Raw genomic sequence first — 26,837 nt, 5'->3', positions numbered from 1 at the left:
CCAATATGCTGCCGATATGGTTGTACTATCGGTCGGTGGATGGCATTTACATATCGTACAGCCTTTAAAGCGTCTTCCGTGACCACCAGCGACGTACGTCGGCCCCACATAATGCCACCCCAAAACAGAGGGAACCTCCACCTTGCTGGACTCGCTGGACAGTGTGTCAGCCTGACCGGGTTGCCTTCAAACACGTCTCCGACGATTGTCTGGTTGACACTCATCGGTGAAGACAACGTGATGCCAATCCTGAGCGGTCCATTCGGCATGTTGTTGGCCCATCTGTATCGCGCTTCATGGCGTCGTGGTTGCAAAGATAGACCTCGCCATGGACGTCGGGAGTGATGTTGAGCATCATGCAGCCTATTGCGCACAGTTTGAGTTGTAACAAGACTTACTGTTGCTGCACGAAAGGCATTATTCAACATAGTGACGTTGCTGTCAGGGTTCCTCCAGCCATAATCCGTAGGTAGCGGTCATCCACTGCATTAGTAGCCCTAGGGCGGCCTGAGCAAGACATGTCATCGACAGTTCCTGTCTCTCTCTATCTCCTCCATGCCTGAACACCATCGCTTCGGTTCATTTCGAGACGCCTGGACACTTCCCTTGTTGAGAGCCATCCTGGCCCAAAGTAAGAATGCGGACGCGATCGAACAGCGGTATTGACCGTCTAGGCATGGTTGAATTACAGGCAACACGAGCCATGTACCTCCTTCCTGGTGGAATGACTCTAACTGATCGGCTGTCGGACCCCCTCCGTCTAATAGGTGCTGCTCAAGCATGGTTGTTTACATCTTTGGGTAGGTTTAGTGACCTCTCTGAACAGTCAAAGGGACTGTGTCTGTGATACAGTATCCACAGTCAATGTTTACCTTCAGAAGTTCTGGGAACCGGGATGATGCAAAACTTTTTTTGATGTGTGTATGAATTGTAGAGGTACTGCGAATATTCCAAGTTACTTAGATAAATGTCTGCAAGATGATCTTCGGTGGGATCCAGCTGTTAATCTCATTACACGCTTTTATGCAACGAATACTTTTTCTCTTAATGATGAATTATCCCAAAGTATGATGCCATATGAAATCAGCGAATGAAAATAGGCATAGTAGGCTAATTTACTGATGTGTTTATCACCAAAATTTGCAGTAACCCTAACAGCATAAGTAGCTAAACTGAACCGTTTCAGCAGATCAGCAATATGTTTTCACAATGCAATTTCTCATCAATGTACACACCAAGAAATTTTGTATATTCTGCCTTAGCAACAGACTTCTGTTCATAGTCTGCATTTATCAGTGGTGATATGGCATTTGTAGAGAATTATATATACTGTGTTTTCTCAAAATTTTGTGAGAGTCCATATGCAGAGAACAATTTCATAATTTTCTGAAAGACGATATTTACAATTTCCCAAGCTGTTTCTTGTTTGTTGGGTGTGGTAACTATACTTGTATCATCAGCAAAAACAACTAGCTTTGTGTCCTCATGAATATTGCGTGGCAAGTGATTAATGTATATTAAGGATAATAAGGGACCCAAGACTGAATCCTGATACCTCCCAAGTTAGTTGTTGATTTTTGCAGATTACCTGTACTGTTAACTTCAACCTTCTGCGTTCTTCCAGTTAATTATGAAGTAAACCATTTGTGCACTGTCACAATGCTTAAGCTTATCTAGAAGAATTTCATGATTCATACAGTCAAATGCCTTTGAGAAATCGCATAATATTCCAGTGGTTGCTGTTCAGTTATTTAAAGCATTTAATATTTGACCAGTGAAAAAATATATATAACTTATTCTATTGAAAAGATTTTCTGAAAATAACACTGAAATTTTGTTAGTACTTCATTTTTACAGAAATATATTACGCTACTCTTGAATACATTACTTTTTCAAGAATTTTGGATAAAGCTGTCAGAACTGAAATATGGCCATAGTTGTTAGCACCAACCTATCCACTTTTTAATGCAACGGTAACAGTAGCGTTTTACAATTCATTTGAAGAAATGCCTTATTTTGGTGAGCTACTATATATATATATATATATATATATATATATATATATATATATATATATATATATATATGTGTGTGTGTGTGTGTGTGTGTGTGTGTGTGTGTGTGGCTGAGAATCCTACTCATCTGTTGTGAACAAGCTTTTAGTACTCTGTTAGAAATGCCATCAATTCCGTGTGAGCTTTTACTTTTGAGTGAATTTATTATTTTCCTAATTTCAGTAGATGAGGTGAGTTGAATTTCAGTTTTAACAAATTGCATAGTTATGCCTCTTCCATATATTTCCTTGCATTTTCTAATTAATAGCTGGATCCTTTTTTTGTTAACAATCTCTTCATTGAGTTTGAGAAAAATACAGTTTTCCTGTGCTCTCAGTTGTCTGTTTCCCTTTTAACAGTATTCCAAATTGTTTTAATTTTATTATCAGATATGCTAATCTCAGATATAATGCATATAATTCTGGACTTTTAATAACTTTTCTTAATACAGTGCAGTAGTTTCTATAATGTTTCAATATTCTGGATCATTACTCCTCATAGCTATAAGCTACATTGCCCTTTTCTGTTTACAAATATTTTCATCCCTTTAGTAAGTCATGGTTTTTTAGATGGTTTCATACAATTATATTTCACTGCCTTATTAGGGAAATTGTTTTCAAATATACTAGAAACGTATCATGAAGTAGGTTAAATTTTAAATTAGCACCAGGTTCGCTGTACACCTCATCCCATTCTGTCACAAGCTTTCCCTAAAATTTTCAATTGTTATATTGTTAATTGAGCGCACTATTTTGGAGGACTGTTTTGTGTTGCTGTGTGGAGTTATGTCATATATTGTAACAAGCTGTTCATCGTGATCAGACAGACCATTCTTAACAGAGAAAGTATTTATTCGATTAAATTTATCTTGATCTATAAAAACATTGTCTATCACTGCGGTGCTTTCCTGTACCATCCAAGTAGAAAAATCAGTAACTGACATCAAATTGAAAGAACCAAATAATACTTCAGTGTCAATATTTCTATCGAACTCTTTCAGAAAATCTACATTCAAATCCCCACAAACAATCAGTTTCTTCCTTATGTCTGACAGATAGCACAACAAATAATCAAAGTTTTTCAAAAACAGCTGAAAATTTCCCAATGGGGACCTATACATGGATACAGTTATAAAATTACCATTATTTAATTTAAGATCACACGCACGTACTTCTATATGTTACCCTACACACAATCTTTTACTTTCTACATTTTTCACACTATACCAGATTTTAACATATATGCCAACCCCCTCTTCTTTCCATAGTGTCTCTACTTACATGTGCTGGAAGCATATACCCACCTACATTTACCTTTTCCATACCTGTGATTATATGATGTTCAGACAGCCCCTTCGTTTCTAAATCTCCTAAATAAACAAGAGGAGCACCTACTTCATTTTTTAATCCCCTGATATTCTGATGAAATATACTAACATTATTTTTCATTGTGATTTTACGAGAATCTTGTGACATACCAATATTATTTTTCACTGTTCTTTTATGAGAATCTTGTGATGTTCTAACATCTCAGATACCCTCATGCCTGAACTTCTCATTAAGCTTAATTTCATTCAAAGTTGAATCATTGGACAGTGAGTTTCAGTGTCCTACCCTTCAAAATTTTGCCATCATCCCATCCAGTTTTACGAATTATTCTGTTTTTGTACAATTGCCTGAGTCGACCTCTTTAGTTGCTTCCAGAGGTCGAGCTACGTATCATAGCAGCTTGAGTGGGACATACCACCTGTCGAACACGCCAAGCAAATAGTAAGAAACAAATTTATAAGTAACAATGGATTTTAGTACATGTGAAGCTACTCTGAAAATTTACATCTACATCAATAGATGTGTCTGGCGCAAGATACATTGTGTTCTCCTGTTAATTCTCTCCTTCCCCGTTGAAGTCTCAAATGGTGCGGTAGGAGATCAAATTCTTATAAGCTTCCGTGTAATCTCGAATCTCTCTCATTTTGCCTTCGTGTTATTTTCGGTAGATGCAGGTAGGAAGAGGCAACATATTGTTTGACTCCTCTAGGATCGTACACTGTTTGAATTCCAACAATAAACCTAACCGTAACGCACAATGTCTCCCTTGTAGCATCTGCTGCTGCAATTGGATGAAAATCTCACTGATGTTTTTGCGATTATTAAACGAATCTGTGACGAAACACAATATTCATCTTTGGATAGCCTCTATTTTCACTATTAATCCTAAAAACGCGTTTCGTAAGCGATCTTCTTCGTCGGTGGACTGCATATACCGAAGATTGTCCGAAGGAATTTCAGTCTGTCATTTGCCTTTCCTAAGATAAGTTTTATGTGGTGGTTCCACTTCAAGGCACTCCATACGCATACTCGCCCCTATTTAATTGTCGTGTATGTTTCAAGAGGTTGCTCGGCAATCCTGTAATGGTACAATAACGTCTCTTTCCGCCTATTTATATACCACATGGCAGATTTGTTTATGTTGAGGGTCGAGTGAAAATGCCGGCACGAAGTGTCGACTCTCAGCTGGTCTTCTTGCATTTCGATATAATTTCCTGGTGCTGCTACATCTCTGTATACAACAGTGTCCTCCGAGAAGAAACACCTGAAATTTACGACGTTTTCCAGTAGGTTATTGTATACAATGATGTCCAAAATTAAAGCAACAAACGGAAAGTTTGCAAGGTTGCTTTTATTTGGTCACAACACGATATAAACAGGTAATAGCAAAACGGAAACACTGTAAAGAATACAGAACAGACAAAAATGTTCTTCGTTTTTTTTCCATCTTAAGGGATTTGCACACACATTACGACAACTAGTTCATGTGCTCAGTATGGGGTGTGACTACCTCTTGCAGCAATGCACAGACCAGACAATGACAGGCCATGCTGTGAATGATGACACCAGTCTCGTGTTGAGGCAATAACGCCCATTCTTTCTGTAGAAACTGCTCACAATCTTGGAGAGTGGTTGGTGACTTGATGCAAGCCATCTTCCTAGTGAATTCCAGGCATGCTACTCGTCTATGGGATTCAAATCTGGAGAGCGAGCAGGCGACGCCATGTATGCAACATCTTCCGTTTCCAAGAAAAATCAACCACCTGTGCTACATGAGGTCGAGCATTATGGTCCACCAGTAAGAAGTCTGGGCCCACAGCACCTCGCAACAACCGTAAACGAGATCCCAAGATCTCGTCACGATACCTGAGAGCAGTTAAACCTCGCCGATTCACCTGTACAATTTCGTGAAGAGGGGTTCTAGAGTTAACTATTACACTATTAGGGATCCTCCACGATACCAATCTCCTTCCACAATATTTGGGTCCCGAAATCGTGTTCCACATTCCCTCTATGTGCGAATCCCTCGCGAATCACTTTCCAGTCCACTGTTAGAGTGTCCAAGTGGCATGTTGATGATTCCATTCTAGACGTACTCTACTGTGAAGACGCGTAAGAGGTACACATACAACAGGTCTCTGACAATAAAGGCTGTTCTGCTGAAGCCTTCTGCAAACCCGTTTACCTTGACACAACACGTCCAGTAGATGCTGCGAGGTCATGTGCCAGGTGCCGTGCAGTATTAAGTCGGTACTGTCCTGCCCTTACAACAAAAATACGGTCATCTCTTCTGAAGTCACACGTGGTCGCCCTGCCTTGGTCTTCGGGATACAGTTTCGGTCTCTATAAACTGTCGCCACATCCGAGGAACAAAGAACGATTCACATTAAGACATGAGGCCAAATCAGTTTGCGACTGTCCTGCTTCCTTTCTTTGTATGGCCTTCCACTGCAGAGAGTCTGGTAGGAATCTTCTCTGAGCCATCCTGCACCACCTGTGACTTTGTACACAGCGATTGTGGATATCGGGCTACCCGGCAACACTACCTAGTTTCGTAGGTGCCCTGACAACATCGTTGGCACGGTTGTCCGTTGACTGGAATGCAATCTTCCGCGCAGAACACCATCGAACGGACATCTGGTTGACAGTTCGTATGATTACATCGTGAATTAGACATAAGGCGGGGAAACAGCTTTAATTTTGGAATACAGTGTATATTATGAACAGAAATGGTATTGTAATATTCTCTTGAGACACGCGAGAAGTTTTAAGTCCAGAGATTTATGCTCGTTAAGAATTACATACTGAGTTCTAGTTGCTGGGAATTCCTCAATCCAATCACAAACATGAAGTAATATTTTATACGCTGATATTTTGTTCATTAAGCGATAGTACGGAAATGTATCGAGTGTCTGTGTCAATAAACACGACATCATCTGGGCGCTGGTATATACTGCCTTTAGGGTCTCGTGGAAGAACATAGAGAACTAGGTTAAACACGTTCATGATGCGGAATCCATACAATTATCATTAGAGATAAAGTTGGTGACAAAGTTATACATGCTTAAAACAGTACTGAGATTAAATTTTGTGTAGGCTGTTCCTTCTTAGAATGGTTGAGATCGCGAAGCAACCCTTCTGTCCTTCCTTCCGTCACTTCCCTTCATCCCTTACCCAGATCACATGATTTCGTGATGTACTTCTGTTTGTCCACTCTAAACTGTAATTTCTAATTTTCCTTCAGAGGAGGTCGCTACTATATCGTATTCTGCGAATATTTTTGTTAATAACGCTCTGTTGACCTTTCCAACATCCCAACGCCACTACCACTACACCACCAGGTGACGTGTAACAATATGTAGTATTTATAATGGCAGTACGCAGTCAGTTGGCCGCCGGGCTAGCCGCGCGGTCTGACACACTGCTACTCTAGCGGGAAGGCGTGCCGGTCCCCGGCATGAATCCGCCCGACGGATTAGTGTCGAGGTCCGGTGTGCCGGCCAGCCTGTGGATGGTTTTTAAGGCGGTTTTCTTTCTGCCTCGGTGAATGTGGGCTGGTCCCCCTTATTCCGCCTCAGTTACACTATGTCGGCGATTGCTGCGCAACCACTGTCTCCACGTACACGTACACCATAATTCCTCAACCATGCAAACATTTGGGATTGCACATGTCTGGTATGAGACATTCCCATGGAGGGGGGGAGGGGGGCACTGGCGGCCGAAACGCACAATAACCCTGGATTCGGCGTGGGGCGGCGGTGGGGTGAGTGGACTGCTGTAGCCTGTTCTGGGGTTGTGAACCACTGAGGTTCTATGGCGGGCGAAGCCTCTCTGTCGTTCTAGGTACACGGTTCAACCCCTAATACACCCAATCAGTTGAGCAGCAATATCAAGACTGAAATTATGTGACATCATATTCTTTGTGAAGTCTTCTTTTGTCTGGTAAGCAAACTGTTATGACACTATGTTAATTGTAATGTTGTTCAGATGTTGTGTTTGCACTTTTATGACAATTGGTGATGCTTTTGCCAGATATTCTGAGCAGAGACTATGCCCGAAACGCATAAATGAAAAATTCTCACTCTGCAGCGGAGTGTGCACAGATATGAAACTTCCTAGTAAATTAAAACTCGAACTCGGGACCTTTGACTTTTGCGGACAAAATTTGTTTTCTCCTCAAAACTTTATTTGACAAAATAGCGTTACAGAAATATATCACAGTAACATATGAACAAAATAATCAGTTAATGAATTGTTATGCGCATTGTAACGTTCTCACACTCGAGTGTTACGTGTGGATAGGTAAAAGTTCCGAATTCGAGTCTAGTCCGGCACACAGTTTTAGCCTGCCAGGAAGTCCACATCAGCGCACATTCCGCTGCAGAATGAAAATTAATTCTGGAAACATTTCCCAGACTATGGCTAAGCGACGTCTCCACAACATCCTTTCTTCCTGGAGTGCTAGTCCTGCAAGTTTCACAAGAGATCTTTTATGCAGTTTTGAAAGTTGGAGATGAGGTATTGGTGGAAGTAAAGCTGTGAGGACAGATCGTGCATCGTGCTTGGGTAGTTGAGTTTGTAGAGCTCTTACCTCCGAAAGACAAAGGTCCCGTGTTCGAGACTCGGTCTAGCATACAGTTTTAATCTGGCTGGAAATTTCAAGAGAATTGTGTACACTTATTTTCAGCGCTCAAAAATCAGTGGAAAAGGCATGTTCAGTATTCACATAATGGTCACAGGCGTCCAGAGCGACTTTTTGTTAGAACTTAAACTAGATTTGATTCAAATTATTCAGGGCGTTTTAGAGTTATGACTGTACGTCATCAGTTTTTGACCTCTTCTAACAAATAGGAGCCCTTGGGGAAGGAAGGGCTTAACGTCCCGTCGACATCGAGGTTATTAGAGACAGAGCAGAAGCTCGGATTGCGTCAAGGGTGGGGAAGGAAATCGGCCGTGCACTTTCAAAGGAGCCATCCCTGCATTTGCCTGGAGCGACTTAGGGAAATTACGGAAACCCTATATCAGGATGGCGGGACACGGGTGTGAACCGTCGTCCTGCCGAATGCGAGTCCAGTGTGCTAGCCACTGCGCCATTTCGTTCGTTAGAGGGTCCATTGGGTGTCGTCCCCTTACGATAATGGTGTTCTAATACTGTGTCGTATACATACCATGTTAGGTTGAATTTAATCCAGAGCGGTACCGGAACACAAATCCATAAACTCTCTCTCTCTCTCTCTCCCGCCTCTCCTCGCCTCGCCTCGACCGCGTCACGTCGCAATTTTCAATTCTGGGCGCGTAGTGAGTACGTAGAGTACCCCACGAAGTGTGAAGTGGTACTGAGGGACTCCATCTCATTTCGTGCAGCCTACATAACGTAATTGCATGTGCTTCCTTCTTCATGAGAATGTTCGGCCGCACACTGCTGGTGGAACAACGACACTTCTCCAGCGTTTCACCACGCACCATACAGCCCGGACATGGCTCCCTCTGATATTCGCCTCTGCTCACATGAACCGCTGTCTGTGAGGACATCATTTTGGAAAACACAGTGAACTGCAGACCAGAGCACGAAATTGACGGAAAGCACTGGTGGCTGCGTTCTATGACGAAAGTACCACGCTACGACAAATGTCTAACCCAGGCCGGCGACTAGTTAGAGAAGCAGTTGGAAGGTTGTAGCTAGACGTGGCAAATAAAACATTTTTGGTTTTAACTGTGATTCCCACTTCGCGACCGATCGGAGGGGAAAAAAGCAGTCGTACTTTCACTCTCTCTAAAATACTTTAGATAAAGCCAAATGTCTGAGAATTTCTGTGCAGAAACGAAGCTGCATGTGAATGTTAAAATAAATAAATAAATAAAATAAAATACAACGTATTGAACTTCCTCCCAATTATTTTGGTTATAAAGCTAATATAGGGTGTTTCAAAAATGACCGGTATATTTGAAACGGCAATAAAAACTAAACGAGCAGCGATAGAAATACACCGTTTGTTGCAATATGCTTGGGACAACAGTACATTTTCAGGCAGACAAACTTTCGAAATTACAGTAGTTACAATTTTTAACAACAGATGGCGCTGCGGTCTGGGAAACTCTATAGTACGATATTTTCCACATATCCACCATGCGTAGCAATAATATGGCGTAGTCTCTGAATGAAATTACCCGAAACCTTTGACAACGTGTCTGGCGTAATGGCTTCACATGCAGATGAGATGTACTGCTTCAGCTGTTCAATTGTTTCTGGATTCTGGCGGTACACCTGGTTTTCAAGTGTCCCCACAGAAAGAAGTCACAGGGGTTCATGTCTGGCGGATAGGGAGGCCAATCCACGCCGCCTCCTGTATGTTTCGGATAGCCCAAATCAATCACACGATCATCGAAATATTCATTCAGGAAATTAAAGACGTCGGCCGTGCGATGTGGCCGGGCACCATCTTGCATAAACCACGAGGTGTTCGCAGTGTCGTCTAAGGCAGTTTGTACCGCCACAAATTCACGAAGAATGTCCAGATAGCGTGATGCAGTAATCGTTTCGGATCTGAAAAATGGGCCAATGATTCCTTTGGAAGAAATGGCGGCCCAGACCAGTACTTTTTGAGGATGCAGGGACGATGGGAATGCAACATGGGGCTTTTCGGTTCCCCATATGCACCAGTTCTGTTTATGGACGAAGCCGTCCAGGTAAAAATAAGCTTCGTCAGTAAACCAAATGCTGCCCACATGCATATCGCCGTCATCAATCCTGTGCACTATATCGTTAGCGAATGTCTCTCGCGCAGCAATGGTAGCGGCGCTGAGGGGTTGCCGCGTTTGAATTTTGTATGGATAGAGGTGTAAACTCTGGCGCATGAGACGACTCGTGGACGTTGGCATCATTTGGACCGCAGCTGCAACACGGCGAACGAAAACGCGAGGCCGCTGTTGGATCACCTGCTGCACTAGCTGCGGGTTGCCCTCTGTGGTTGCCGTACGCGGTCGCCCTACCTTTCCAGCACGTTCATCCGTCACGTTCCCAGTCCGTTGAAATTTTTCAAACAGATCCTTTATTGTATCGCTTTTCGGTCCTTTGGCTACATTAAACCTCCATTGAAAACTTCGTCTTGTTGCAACAACACTGTGTTCTAGGCGGTGGAATTCCAACACCAGAAAAATCCTCTGTTATAAGGAATAAACCATGTTGTCTACAGCACACTTGCACGTTGTGAACAGCACACGCTTACATCAGAAAGACGACGTACAGAATGGCGCACCCACAGACTGCGTTGTCTTCTATATCTTCCACATCACTTGCAGCGCCATCTGTTGTTGAAAATTGTAACTACTGTAATTTCGAAAGTTTGTCTGCCTGAAAATGTACTGTTGTCCCAGGCATATTGCAACAAACGGTGTATTTCTATCGCTGCTCGTTTAGTTTTTATTGCCGTTTCAAATATACCGGTCATTTTTGAAACACCCTGTATGAACAGTGTACTGTATCCGTCCTCTGCTCTGCAGGTGACGGCTACCTGACAGACCCCAAAGTCCTGAGAACGTTCAACGAGAATTTCGAGGTCGCCACGGCGCCGGACATCCATCTGCCAACGGAGGAGGAGCGGATAAACGCCACGCGGAAGCTCCACGACTTCTACTTTGGGGAAGGAGACATCACGCTAGACGATGCGCAGTCGCTTGTCGACGTGAGCAAACTGCAGCGAATTTTTTCTGCTCTTTGTTGCACATCTTCTGTGGGACCTTGGTCTTCATTTCTTTCATACTAGACACTGATGGCAGTTTCTACTCTTATTATCTTATTATACTCTTATTATCTTATTGTATTAAATACAGGCTCCCAGGTAGATGCCAATTTTCCTTGACTTCCGGAAGGCGTTCGATACAGTTCCGCATTGTCACCTGATAAAGTAAGAGCCTACGGAATATCAGACCAGCTGTGTGGCTAGATTAAACAGTTTTTAGCAAACAGAACACAGCATGTTGTTCTCAATGGAGAGACGTCTACAGACGTTAAAGTAACCTCTGGCGTGCCACAGGGGAGTGTTATGGGACTATTGCTTTTCACAATATATATAAATGACCTAGGAGATAGTGTCGGAAGTTCCATGTGGCTTTTCGCAGATGATGCTGTAGTATACAGAGAAGTTGCAGCATTAGAAAATTGCAGCGAAATGCAGGAAGATCTGCAGCGGATAAGCACTTGGTGCAGGGAGTGGCAACTGACCCTTAACATAGGCAAATGTAATGTAGTGCGAATACATAGAAAGAAGGATCCTTTATTGTATGATTATATGATAGCGGAACAAACACTGGTAGCAGTTACTTCTGTAAAATATCTGGGAGTATGCGTGCGTAACGATTTGAAGTGGAATGATCATATAAAATTAATTGTTGGTAAGGTGGGTGCCAGGTTGAGATTCATTGGCTGAGTCCTTAGAAAATGTAGTCCATCAACAAAGGAGGTGGCTTACAAAACACTCGTTCGACGTATACTTGAGTACTGCTCATCTGTGTGGGATCCATGCCAGGTCGGGTTGGCAGAGGAGATAGAGAAGATCCAAAGAAGAGCGGTGCGTTTCATCACAGGGTTATTTGGTAAGCGCGATAGCGTTACGGAGATGTTAAGTAAACTCAAGTAGCAAACTCTGCAAGAGAGGCGCTCTGCATCGCGGTGTAGGTTGCTGTTCAGGTTTCGAGAGGATGAGTTTCTGGATGAGGTAACGAATATATTGCTTCTCCCTACTTACACCTCCCGAGGACATCACGAATGTAAAATTAGAGAGGTTAGAGCGCGCACTGAGGCTTTCCGGCAGTCGTTCTTCCCGCGAACCATACGCGACTGGAACAGGAAAGGGAGGTAATGGCAGTGGCACGTAAAGTGCCCCCCGCCACACACCTTTGGGTAGCTTGTGGAGTATAAATGTAGATGTAGATGTAGATTATCCCACAGATGGTGTTCATATTACATGTTGTCTGGAGGTTAGTATGACCAAGTATCGTATACAGGCTGACTTTTCAGTGTGTATGGAAAGTCAAAGGGCATACAGATAATGCTTAAATGAATGAAAACTTATGTGGCATTTTTTACGCAAACCGGTAATAACTACTATGTTATCAGTGCTTTTCTGTAAAGACAAGTCAGGAAAACATAAAACTAACGCTAAAGCAAAATGTTTGCTTTATAAAGATTTCACCTAGCTTCTTCGATTAAAGGAAGTACTCTAGTCACAAAATACACGAAACGTTAAAGTAATGAAGCAAACGAAAGATAGTTTTTCATACATCGCACTTTCGCCAAGCTTCACTGGTCGCGCTGCTTGACGAGTTCTGTCGATTGAATGTGGCAGAGTTTTTCCCTCGCACTCGTCTTCGGCATATTGAAAGTACGATTCAGGAAGCCTCTCGTATGGCAGGTTGTTTTCGCCACTGCACGTTTCCAAAGGCTGGCGGTATTAATAAATGATTTTGACGCTGATTATGGACTAAACGGTCAACTAAAGACAAAAATTTTTGCTCGCGCAGTGGGGGTCCACGCTGTAGATTTTTCGCGGAAACGCTGAGATAAAATCATAATAAGCGTTTTGTATAAATAAGTAATTTTTAATCATCAATCTCTTCATTGCCTATACAAGCAGTACTGTAGTTACAGAATAGATAACTCACAAGTTTACCGAACGTAGAAACGGTCTGTGGGCTCATGAACTCGAAGCAAGTACGTCAGGTGATGTTGCATAGTATCGCCATCGATGAAGTCAACATGATCAACAGTGGCATCTTTCATAAAATAGATAACCGCCTGAGGCAGATCACAGGCTCACATGCGCGATAATTTGCCCGATCGGCTAGCTACGCAGTCGCTTTGCTACATTTTTTCATTCCTTTGGACGCTGTCGTAACTCTCGCTTTCTTCGGCATTGAACTTTATAGGCTTTTTAGATCGTTTCGATGCGAGCTTTCCTCTGACTTGTGTCTTCTATATTTCCGTGCACGTTAACGACTGGTATGAGACGACATAATTCACTGTTTTGTAGTTTTCTAAGTAATTACCGATTTTTACTTATACTCCGGCGAATATTTTTAGCTTCTCACATTGAGTCCTATTAGTGCTGGGCAAGCTCTTAACAATGACACCCGAATCAATGTCCAAGCTAAACGACTTTCATGCTAAACCAATGTGTAACTTCGCATCATCTTAATCCGTAATAATTACGCGGATGAACCTACACTGGTACCATGATCTATCCATTGCGGGTTCAACCATTGTTTACACCTCGTAGTTATTAGTAGAATCTGCCGATATTTTGTCACCCAAGCAAGTTCGACTGACGACTGAATACGAGCGGTCTATGGCGCTGCAGTCATGGACTGTGCGGCTAGCCCCGGCGGAGGCTCGAGTCCTTCCACGGGCATGGGTGTGTGTGTTTGTCCTTAGGATAATTTAGGTTAAGTAGTTTGTAAGCTTAGGGACTGATGACCTTAGCAGTTAAGTCCCATAATATTTCACACAGATTTGAACATTTGACGACTGAATAGTTGTTTTCACGTCAAAAAGTCAAGGAAGGAATATTTTTGTCTGAAAATTATCTACGTTTTCTGCTGGCGACATTTCCGTACGCACCGGAAAGTCACCGTGTGTAATAGTGTGCCGCATTGAATTGTGGGGGGTGGGGGGGGGGGTGGGGGGGGTGGAGGGGGGGTTAAGGGGGGGAGGAGCTGTAGTCCCATTGCAATTACTCGACAGTTGGTGGTCTGTCGCTTGCCGTTAGACTGTTACCACATCGGTTGTCGACTACTGCTCGGTTATAGGCGACACGCAAACACAGCAATATACCCGAGGAAACGGTGGTCAACGGTCTGCGGCAGAATTAAAATCACGGTCGCTTTGTTCACGGGGATTAGACCTAACTTGTACGAGCAAATTCAAGAGAGAAAAATTTAATAATCGAGAAAATACACTGTCATTCTATACGTGTTGGACTAACCTTGCTTATTTGTTCAGCAACATAATTTACAGTGTGGGACATCATATGGTGGACCAACATTACTGAGTCTCTTATACTTTCCATTCCGGCCCTGCACATGGATACACTTCCTACAACAATATTTTGGTTTCAGTACTGAAAGCGTCCGCTCCTGGTAGCTGAGTGGTCAGCGCGACAGAATGTTAATCCTAAAGGCCCGGGTTCGATTCCCTGCTGGGTCAGAAATTTTCCCCGCAGACGGACTGTGTGTTGTGTAGTCATAATCATCAACATCTCATCCTCATCGACGCGCAAGTTGCCGAAGTGGCGTTAAATCGAGAGACTTGCACCCAGCGAACATGTCTACCCCACAGGAGGCCCTAGTCACACGACACAGTGCTGAAAGCAAACTGCAGTTTTTCGTTATATTGGTTACATGAGATTATGCTCACTTTGGGCGCAATACCTGTCGCATTACCAACCAATGTGCAGTCCTGGTTGCCACTTGGTAGCAGATTACGGGTGACACAGGCAGATACCAAGCGAAAAGGAAAGATAGGAAGAAAAGTAAGAAAGAACAAAAAAGTCAGTACGATATGAAAATGACGCGCCAAAGTTTTCGAAATAAAAAAAAAATATTTAAATGAATTCTTTGAATAAAAATTGTAATCCAAGTCTTCTGACTAGATTTAGAAATGACAGAAAAATTCGTGGGGTTTGTATAAAATCTAACCCATGATCTGCTACACATCAAGTATATGCGTTAACCACTACGCTCCGCTACCACGTGGTTGATTTTGGTAGTTACTTTCTTCCAGTTACAATAAGTGAGAATGACAAGGCACGAGATAACCTAACATACTACTTTCTTTTAGATACTAGCAATGACTAAACGACCAAGGAATAAACAACAAAAACTGTTCATCAGATTTACAAGTCCTTGACGCTATAACGCAATACTCTCGTTTCTTTAGCCGCTACTCTGTGGCGAAATATTAATGTCACCACAAAGTTTTATTTATGACTCTAGTGACTCAGTTGCAACTATGAATTACAGGCTCCAAAAATTCGGCTTCACTTAGTGTCATGCGAAACTGATCTGATGTAAGACGATCTCTGTGATTATAATCAATGTACATGTGATAGTGAATGGCGTTTTGTGCGAAAGGATCGAGTAGTGTTTGGTTGGTGCTTTGGATGAAACGTGTATATTTCATTAGAATCTTTGTGTATGTATTGTTTAAGTGTGGTTTACTTGTGTTTATCATGTGTGATGGAATAAGAAATAAAAGTACCAGATTTGGGATCCAAACACAGGAAGAAAGGAAGCTGGACAAATAATTGGAAGTGAACTGACCAACTGTAATGGCAATTTGGCAACAGCAAACAGTTTTGGTGCGACCTTGAGAGTCTTGATAGGAGGAAACCAGCTCCAACGCATGAAATGTCAGCTATAAAGTAATTTTAATCGGACTGTAGTTACTCTGAAGAATTATTGTATTTACCAAACGTACTTGGATCCCTGCCACCGAAAATACTCGTAGTTGCTGTTATGAGATCACCAGCTTACATGCAGCAACTATACAGCCCCGTCACTGGGACAAATAAGGCTAGGCAACAGCTATGGAGAAAATGGATGGCAATACAGATTGGCAACATCTTGCAGTGATTTAGCGATAGAATTTTTAAACTACTTAGCTGCATTATGAAGATTGTGCGTGGCAATATAGGTCAGTGTTCACTTGCACTGTTCTGTCTTTAACACTGGCATAGTCCTAGATCCAGTGAATGGTGACTGACATCACTTGTATAACATCCAGTTTGGAACCTCTTGGCGGCGACTGTAGAGGTGTCGTGAGTATCTCGCAACACAGTCCTCTGTTGAGGTATTGCAGTATTGTGTCGAGGTTCTGACTACCACCGAGGGCAGGCCGCTGTGGCCAAGCGGTTCTAGGAGCTACAGTCTGGAACCACGCGACCGCTACTGTCGCAGGTTCGAATCATGACTCGGGCATGGATGTGTGTGATGTCTTTAGGTTAGTTAGGTTTAAATACTTCTAAGTTCTAGGGGACTGATGACCTCAGATGTTAAGCCCATAGTGCTCAGAGCCATTTGAACCATTGTGAACCAACGAGGCCACATAGCAATCGGTTTTTCTATTTTTTTATATTTATGGTACGTGAAGTCCAGAACTGAGACATCAGTTCCCTGAAACGTGTCGATACAACTGTAACAAATTATCTAGAAAATCGACTTTGAAGTTTCTGAGAGCATTTAACACGCGAAAGTAAGGTAGAGTTTTCGACAGACAGTGTGACTCTGTGGTGGAATACTCAGCTGTTCCGAAAGGTTAAATTTTGAAACAAAGTGTATTTTTTACGAGCATTTAGTGAAGCATGATACACATAAATATCGAAAAAATCAGTAGCGCTCGAGACTGCTTATCATTCGAACGTTCGATCAAGCCTCGTTTTGTGGTCATTACTTTTTCCGTTTTGCTTCTGTTCAGTTCGAATGCCTAAGATTTTAAATATAAAATTCACTGAATATATGCTAATTAACACATATAATTGCCATTCTTATGACAGATGCACATCTTTTTATTTCTAATTACGTGTCTCAAACAAAGATAAAGTTTTCGTAGCAAATACAAAAACTTAATTACCAATATTTTATAAAAGATTGTTAGTGAGGATTCTTTAAATTAAAAGAAACACTATAAATTAAATGGATTTTACACTTCACAGCCAGGAATAGAACCAGGGCCACCTACGTGGCACGCGAGCATTCTACCCATCGAAAGGAAAATGACCCTCATTTAAGATATTAAAAACTCTCGGAAATCTTCAAAGTTGATTTTCTCGTAAATTTTTGAGAGATGCATGGCCTTTGATGACTGATTATTGAGTTCTGAAGTTAACGTACCATAAATACAAAAAATTACAAAAATTAAATTGCTGTGTGGTTTCTTTTTAAGTGGAGCTGTGTTTCTGCTTGCGTCCACGTTTCGTGGATAGATGTATACTTCGGGGTTATTTGTGTGGCGTAAGTGACTATTACAACGCCATCTATCACAAAGCGAAAAACTAAAACATTCATATTTCTTTACGTACTACACGAATATGTAATAAAAAATGGGGGTTCCTATTTAAAAAAACGCAGTTGATATCCGTTTGACCTATGGCAGCGCCATCGAGCGGGCCTACCATAGCGTCATCTGGTTTCCCGCTTCAAGCTAGACAAGTTTTGTTCTTCGCAATTTTTTCGTTTGACGCTTATTTCGTGAGGTATTTGGCCCGGTATACCCGAAAATCACAAATGGACGACAATGATTATCGAATTGATTCAGTCGCTGTGTGTCAAACATCAGATTTTGGCACTTACTGTAAGACATGGTTAGTTTCCATCATTAAATTGAATTTTTTATTTATAATGTCTTTAGTTATGGAGAACAAATACAGTAACAACAACTAAAAAAATCGAGAACCCAATATAGAATGAAGAGATATGTGTACTCTCAGTACAGAGGTAGATTTATATTAACAGAGCAACGAGCAAATATTGATGTTAAAATACTGAAAGAGATAAAATTACTAGCATTCTGGACAATTCCTAACTTAACAAATTTAGAACGTGAAAAGACACAGGTGTGTAGTTCATTCTGGTCTCATCTTTTTCTGATCCATGGCCGTGGCAATGAAATGTGATTGCCTATTTTATCAAATAACTGAGGATAGGAAAAAATGTGAGAGATGATCCTAATTATTACTGTATGAGAGATGGACTACTTTACGTGATCATCTTATGCAGAATGCCCATTGATTACACGGAGGGAAACTGCCGCATCCTCTTACGTATTTGAATCTGCCGATGGGCAATTGACAGGATGTCAAAACTAGCTATCTTTCTAACAGAGATTTCAGCTCCATCTGGCCGCGTGGTGACCGTCAAGCAACTGTTGCCTGAAATCTAGAAATGCGGATACATTTATACTCTACCAATCACTGTGGAGTGTGCCCACACGGCGAAAAGAGCACTTGTTCCACTGGCGGTTTCATAAGAGAAAGAAGCGACTCCCTTAAATCTCTTCGGCGACAAGCGAAGACACAACACAGCAGACACGGATCGAGGGCTAGGTTCTATGGGATTGGGAAGGGAGAAGTAGGAGGGGCGGACGATTGAGGAGGGGAGGGACTGAAAGGGAAGAACGGGGCAAAGCGGGAAGAGAGCTGGAATTCACAGTTTCTTACTTTCTCCTCTCCCCCACCCAAAACGTAATTCTCTGTCACTCCTGCTTTTAATGTTCCTAGAATTTAATAATAATGATGGTAATACATATAAAATGTTTTAATGTAATGATAATAACTAGCTTACATTAGTATTAGGGTACTGGTGAGGAAAATGCAAGGGCAAAAGCAACTTTCGCATGATATTTCACTGTGAAGTAACGTAGGCCGACCTCGATGAAACTTGGACCATACATAAAAAGAATTCCTGCGCTCTAGTACAGAACGTTACTGAAAGAAATACGCAATGACACGAACAGAGTTGACACTTCTATACAAAGACGATTATTACATTCATGTCAACGCTACTCATGATGGTCTCCTGAACAATTCAAACGGCGCGCTATGGTTCTTAATATGGTGTATGATCACTACGGAGGACAGGGGTCGCAAGGGGGGATTTTATTTTATATTTTTTAAGTAGCCTCGCAATTTTGGCCGAGAGCAGTCCAAAGTACGAAGGAAAGCGGATGTCTTGTCTTCTTCTTCCTCTTCGTGGATTCCAACTTCTTGTATATTCTTCAATGCCCCACTCCTCTACACTTTACTGTACCAATTTTTGCGGAATGCTTCCTTCAGGTGTTGCAGTTCGTCTGACAGGTTTTCTTCATCGCAGATGACGCCTGCTCTATATACCAGGGTGGTCAGCACTGTCTGCTATTGCACTGGATCGTGGCAGCTTGTTGTAGGCACACGTCTATATGTGTCTTCTTCCTATCCAGGGTGCTCGGAAATTCCCGTTACAAACTTCTGTGACTTGTAGACGGCAGTGAGTAGATAACATTTTGAACAGGAACCCACGTCTCTAAACGTACCGTTTCCGTGTTACATCCGTTTAAAACACGTTTCCGAGATGAGCATGCAGCAGGATAGTCATGGTGGGAGGTAAGCATGTTGGGATGCGGATGCGTCGGATCAGCTGATGTCATTTGACGTGTATCTTGCCTCTCTGACCTGGTTCGTGACTTATTCACGTGGCTGTGAGTGCTAGCGCAACACGGTTTGAGTACACGTTTCCAGCATATACCGGCATGGTCCTTCTCAATAGCGAAGAGACAACGTCCGACTTCATTGCATACCCTTTTCGCCACAATTTCGCAACGAGAGCTATGAGCACTTGTTCATCTTCGAAACTCTGAAACAGATCTCTTGTACTGCAGGGAATTTGCTTCCCATATTTTTGGAGTAGGTAGTATGGAGCAAATAAAGAAAAAAAATATACAGTACACGTGGGGTCTACAATGCACCCTTCAAGAATTATGAGCACTTGTTTATTTCACTAGTGTGGGACATATGTCTTGTATTGAACAATTGCTTATCGATCTTTAGGTATGCCTCTTAGAGTCCATGCCGGCCGTTGTGGCCGAGAGTTTCTAGGCACTTTAGTCCGGAACAGCGCTGTTGCCACAGTCGCAGGTTCGAGTCCTCTCTTGGGAATGGATGTGTGTGATGTCCTTAGGTTAGTTAGGTTTAAGTAGTTCCAAGTCTAGGGGACTAACGACCCCAGATGTTAAGTCCCATAGTGCTCAGAGCCATCAGAGGCATTAGAGTCCATAAAAATGTGTGTGAATTCCTACGGGACCAAATTACTGAGGTTATCGGTCCCTAGACTTACACACTGCGTAAATTAAATTAAATTAACTTATGCCAAGAACAACACACACCCATGCCCGAGGGAGGACTTGAACCTCCGGCGTGAGGGCCGCGCACTCCGTGATATGGGGCCTTAAACTGCGCGGTCACTCTGCACTGCTTTAGGGTCCATGTTAACAGATTTTTTTCTCTTGTCATGGTGTAAGGAACCTGTACCTAAAACTTGTCGGTGTTTTTATGTGGCACCCTAAGATCGGCTGTCATTCCATCGTCTCTCCTAGCAAGGATGGATGAAGTGAAATTTTATGGAAAGTAGTTGAAGGACAGTGAAAATACAAATAGGTGACAAAATGTTCGACACTCACGCATGATCACAGCAGGTGGATTTCGGAGGCTTACCCGCTCTGTACAGCAGGATAGGCGGTGACTTGCGGCACATCTGAAGACAGAGTACAAAGCTGGTGCATGGACAAGTGCCTCGGAGCACATCGCTAAGCGCACGCTGTTGATCATGAGGCTCCGTAGCTGACAACCCTTATGTTGACTCAACGACAGTGTCAGTATTATTGGATTGGGCTCGATCATTGTACTGAGAATCAATGAAAATGTGTCACCTACTCGGATGAATCACCTTTACTGGTACACCAGATCGATGGCCATGTTGAGAAACACCATCATCCTGAGTGAACGTTATTGCGAACCACATGCATCCCTGCATGACTGATATCTTTCCCTGCGACGATGGCATCTTCCAACAGGATAACAATTCGTGTCATACGCACACAATCGTTCTACAGAGGATTGGGTAGCGTGTTAATGACGTTGATATCTTGGTCACCATATTCACCTGACATGAATATAACAGAACACATCTGGGACGCTGTCGGACGCCAGCTCCGTAGACCAACACGTTATTAAGCTGTTCATCATAATGTTTTGGCTGATCAGTGCAGCGGTAGCAGAGCAATGTGGAAAGAGATATGGTCGGCGTGTGAAGCTCTAGAACCGAGACGCTGCAACACACTTCCAGTTGTAGCACCACAACAGAATGTTTTGATACTGAAAGTTGAAAAAAAAATTCGCAACGATCAAAAACTGGACCAAAGAATAAATCTATTAAAAATGTTTTGTATTAATTCTGATTTGTTTAACTAAAAAGTAAAAGATTTATAAAGCAATAATTTGCGTGTTGGGTACATTCTGTTTCACTAATGGCGAATTGGCGAATCTGTTACGAACTTTGATTTTATGTACTGTTAATTTATCGGTACTTAATGGAGGGCATAGGGACTTTCAATTTATGCCACATAACGATTAATTTTTGTTTCAAGTCATCAATGTCGATTTCTGGAAGATAGTACATTTGCCTAGCTCAAATAAATGCTAATTATTGGCTTTCCTTTAATTATTCAAGACGGCTGTAACATATCATGCTTTCATATTGGCCACTACATGCGAGTGAAGATGTACGTATGTCATCGAGACTTGGCCAACGCCCGCTCAGGGTTTAGTACAGGTAACTACGTTGTCCAAGCAGCAGCTCCCTGTACCACGTATCGGCCAGAGAAATTCTCCAGTGGCGTCACTACTGCCTACTGGCAACGAGGTAGAGCACACATATGAGATGACCACAGAGTTAGCTCGCAACATATCTGAATTGATCCAAAGACATGTAGGTAGCATAATTATAATATTTTAGTAATGCTGTTAGATGAACACTCCATTAAGAAAGATAATATTTTCCTCGTCCCCGTCATCATCTGACCAGCATCCTGGTCTCGTACACTGTCGAGAGAGAAGTTTCTAGTAACCTGAGGTATCCCTATAACGGTAAATCGATGCTGTCCTCAGCCTACATTGTAGTTGTCTTTAATTCATTTCCCCATTAAGAATAACTGCTGCAAACATTACAGGTAAATATTTTTTTCCTTCAGCCTCTCTAGCGACACATACCAAATGTTTGCACTGCCGCCTGGAATCGTCTATCTACACAGTGGAGTTACCTGACCTGAGGGTGACTATTTATTACTGAACGCAGGCTTTCCAGCTTGTATTTATCCCCGCGGACTCCCAAAGTGTGTTGCAGAAACTACAACATCCAGCGTTTGATAAACAGGACGTAATAGACGTGAAGGCATTGGCCATTGACGCCCACTTACTTTGGATAAAAGGGCACCAAGGCATTCTCCTCGCTGAGAGAAGTATTACGGAAGTACAGTTCGGCGCAATACCAATCGCTTGTAAGGATTTCATCCCGACGGTCAAGAAAGCTGCTTATCACGACCAGAATTGTGAATGACACATATTCCAGCACTACAAGGACGGCCATCTGGTGGCCATACAATCGAATGTCTCTTCTCTGCCATGGTTCACCTCTGTGAAGCTTTGTAGACGTTATGTACATCTCTCATCAGCATGAAGCTTGGGTACGGGTGTTACCCCGCCTACCTATTACGACTGAAAATCTTAGCTTCTCGGCACTATGATCAGGATGTAACGGTGGTAATGGATCTGAATCACAGGTGGTCTTGTACAAAACTTTGGTTACGACCTGTTACTTCCTCACCTGTTCGATATAAACACTGACCAAAAAAACTCAACAACAAAAAATAATTAATGTAGAGTAACGAAAATACCGGTATACATTTGTCTAGGTAACATATTTAAGCGAATAACCTTGCAAGATCACATGTTAACGTAAGCGGGAGACAAGCAGTTGCAAATGTGAAATGCTAGTGCATTAATAATAGGAGTACAGCCAGAATGTTGAACGTGAGAGTGGAAACATGCATGCATGGTGTTACACGGCTGCCGGATGTCTGTTTGTGGGATGGAATTTCATGCCTATTCTACTTGGTCTATTAATGCAGGAATGGTTAACGCTGTTTGTGGATGACTCTGGAGTTGTCATCCGAAGATGCCCCATAGGTGCTTGACTGGAGATAGATCTGGTGATGGAGCAGGCCAAGGCAACGTGTTGATACTGTGTAGAGCATGTTGGGTTACAGCAGCGGTATGTGGGCGAGCGTTATCCTACAGGAAAACACCCCATGGAATACCGTTCATGAATGGCAGCACGACAAGTCGAATCACCAGATTGGCGCAGAAATTTGCAGTTGGGGTGCTTGTGATGACGACGAGAGTGCTCCTGCTGTCATGCGAGATCACACCTCAGACCATAACTCCAAGGATAGCTAGCAGACTGGTTTGTTGCAGGTCCTCAACTGGCCTACTCCTAACCAACACACGGCCATCACTGGCAGCGAGCCAGTGCCAGCTGACCACTCTGCCATCCAATGAGCTCCCGCTTGACACCACTGAAATTGCAAATGTTGGTGGTTTGGGGTCGGTGGAAAGCACAACACAGGGCGTCCTGGCTCGGAGCTGTCTTTGAAGTAATCGATTTGTAACAGTTCGTTGTGTCACTGTGGTGCCAGGAGCTGCTCAAATTGCTGCTGCATCACGATGCGCCAAAGCCAGAAGCCGAACTCGCTGATTTTCTGTGTTGGTAGTGCCACGTGGCTGTCTGGAGCCCGATCTTCTTGCGACTGTACAGTCCTGTGACCACCGCTGCCATGAATTACATAAAGTGGCTATATTCCTACCAATTTTTTCTGCAGTACCGCACACGGAGCATGCAGCTTCTCGTAACTCTATTACACTACCTGCAACAAAGTCAGTGAGGTGTTGATAATGACGGCTTGGTCGCCTTAAAGGCATTTTTGAGTAACACAAACTCAGCACGCCCAGTATCAAAGGTTACTAACGCTCATGATCGTTACAGAGTGTGTTTAAAACAAATCTGATTTGCATGCTCATATTTGCGCTACTAGCTCCAAACCGCCAGTATAGCCGAGAGTGACTCGATTTATGGACATACCTCAATGAACGTCATTATGTCGTTGTCTGTCACCCAAAATACAGACAATTTTTCTCGAACTTCCTTGGGAGTGCTTTCCACGACCTGCCTCGCAGCTGGAATGTGTTAAGCCAAGAGAGAAGAAGGTATCCTGTTTGAACCAATGAACATTTCTGAACAATTGAACGGAACACATCAATTTCGAGAAGACGTGACTCAACATATTACCAGCGGGGCGCAGAAGGGCTCTGATCAATTACACAACAAAAATAACCAAAAAATAAATAAAAATAAAAATAAAATTCAGAAAAAGGAAGATTTTGTTTTGTTTGTAAGGATAGCCCTAACCTTGATTTCCCATATTTCCCCTGGTATATAGGCAGCTCTCTGGGGTAGGTTTAGTCAGGAGCCAACGCCTAAAGTGGACCAGATTTTTTTGTTATGGGATGAAAAGTGGCGGTGGCACTTAGTTTTTTTTGGTAGTTCCATTTTCCTAAGTTGCTTTAAAATAAGACAGGAAAAAAGGGGGCAAATTAAAAAAATAGAAAAAAGGGGTCGGAAGTTTTTAAAAAAATAAAAAAGAGAAAAAAAAAATTAAAAAATATATAGAAAAGTTGGCAGGAAAAAAATTTAAAAAAATAAAAAAATTAGGTAAAGGCTTATCATGCAGCGGACCCGGTTTCGATTCCCGCTGCTAGCAATTTTTTTTTCATTTTATGTCATTGCCCGCAATGTTAAACTATTAATTATAAAATTTAAATATACTTAAACAGGTCATAAAAAAGAGCACCAATACGCTGCTTCCTGGACTCGGGTACGCGCGCTGGCCCCAGATCGAATCCGCCTGCCGGATTAACGACGAGGGCTGGTATGCTGGCCAGTCTGGAAGTGGTTTTTAGGCGGTTTCCCTCATCCCTCTAGGAGAATACCGACCTGGTCCCCACGTTCCGCCTTAGTTACACGACTCGCAGACATTTGAAAACGTTCGTACTATCATGGTTTACACTAGACGTAGACAGCCGGGGCGCACTGATTCCGTCCCAGGGGGTTCGGGGTAGCGACAGGAAGGGCATCTGGCCACCCTCTTTAACGAACACCGCCACACCCATAGTAATAAGGCCGACCCAGGGTTGAAGCGGGACAAAGGCCCAAAGAAAATGATGATGAATGATTTGTGCCACTAACTCCACCCTTATACGACTGGCGCGAAATTTGAGTAGACGTCGTCTTTCAGATGTAGAAACATGCCAACCAACTTCAATTATGTCGCGCAACTGTTTGCTGATGTTGCAATTTTTTCTGTCAGTGTGTAAGAATTATCTGCTCGCGAACTATTTAAAAGACGCCGATGTCCAACTTTGATCTATAAGTTGTGTGGATCTTGTCCTCCAATGGGACCATCTCGTTCGAAAAGTGGAACATCTTTTTGTGTTTTAACTTTGCGTTAAGAACTTATCGCTGTAAACGACGGCGTTGTCCAACTTTCGAATATAAGTTGATGTGGACGTCATTCTACACAGAACCGTCACAGTTCGAAACCTGGGTCGTACTTTTGCGGTTTTTTAAATTTATATGGTGAACTTATCATTGTACTTCACACTCTTATCCTTGTTCTATTGTGAAAATTGCACTAATGTTAACTTGGCGCTATTGTAACTACTGACGGCTGTGGTGTTCGTCTTTGAGTGTTTTTATTTTACATTAAGATCTTACGTTTGTACATGGAACTTTTTTGTTGTTATACCGTGGAAATTGCAGTTATGTTAATATGGTACTCTTGTAACCACTGTTGGCTGTATGATGTTTGCTGTCGAAAGCTAAAAATAAATAAATAAAGTAAAACACTTTTGCGTGTTGCAGCTAGCGACTGACCAGCACTTCGCAGAGCCGACAGACTCTCTGGTGAGATACGTGTCGCAGCTGTCCGACCAGCCAGTATTCTACTACCTCTTCGACTACCGCGGCGCCAATTTAGGCAACACCACTTACGGTAAACGGCTGATAGCTCCTTTCTGCCTACCATTTTTACGTAGTTGGTAATGGACGTTTGAACAAATCTTAATTCACAAACGTCTATGCGTTACAGCATTTCAGTGCGTGCAAGTGCTTGAATTTGCGTTAGAAAGGAACTCGCTTTCATAATCTCTGTTGCTCTCTCTTTTTTATCAATTAGTATTACATAGAAATAACCAGTACCGTATGTTGAAACATTACGGAATTAGAGAAAAAGCTTGCAATGGTTTCAGGTTTGCTCATTGCTCACTTACCTCAGAAAGTCCACAAATTCGCTGTCTCGTGGAGGGCAATGAGCAATACAACCAATTCAAAAATAGCTGTAATAATTAAATGCAATGTGCGTCTCCCTAAACATACTCGTATTTTATTCGTTAGTCTGTTGTATGTTTGTTATACAAGTCAAATCTAGGTTGTCCAAATAAATGAGGACAGCTCCTTGCCAAAAAACTGTACGGTATATTCATGTAGAAAAGTCAGAAGTACTGAAGCCAAGACAGGGCTAAACAGAAAGTACACATTTCGAGCGCACTGTTATTGGTACGAATATTAATATTTCTTTTTCTATTCTCTTCATTCAACCTAAACATTCTTAGTAACAGACATCACCCATATGGAACCAACGACCTACCGAATAGAAATAGCAAAACAATAAGCTTGTTAACAATTAAATATTCGCATCGTATTCGTTTGTCACTGACCTAGTGTTTCTAAGCAGAGGCTGATGCACCAGATGCAACATACA

At 42.4% G+C, this 26,837-nt stretch overlaps 1 protein-coding gene across 1 annotated transcript in view; it reads left to right on the top strand.

Moving 5' to 3' along the window:
- LOC124805176 (acetylcholinesterase-like) overlaps positions 1-26,837 on the top strand; it is a 111,222-nt gene that overhangs the window by 72,550 nt on the left and 11,835 nt on the right. The window contains exons 7-8 of the mRNA XM_047265663.1: positions 10,883-11,064; positions 25,940-26,069. Coding sequence (XP_047121619.1) covers positions 10,883-11,064; positions 25,940-26,069 — 312 coding nt within the window. The remainder of the gene's footprint in view (positions 1-10,882; positions 11,065-25,939; positions 26,070-26,837) is intronic.

This window comes from Schistocerca piceifrons, chromosome 7 (assembly GCF_021461385.2).
Source record: "Schistocerca piceifrons isolate TAMUIC-IGC-003096 chromosome 7, iqSchPice1.1, whole genome shotgun sequence".
Classification (NCBI taxonomy): domain Eukaryota; kingdom Metazoa; phylum Arthropoda; class Insecta; order Orthoptera; family Acrididae; genus Schistocerca; species Schistocerca piceifrons.
Note: the sequence above shows the minus strand (reverse complement) of the source record. Positions and strands in the feature narration are given on the sequence as shown.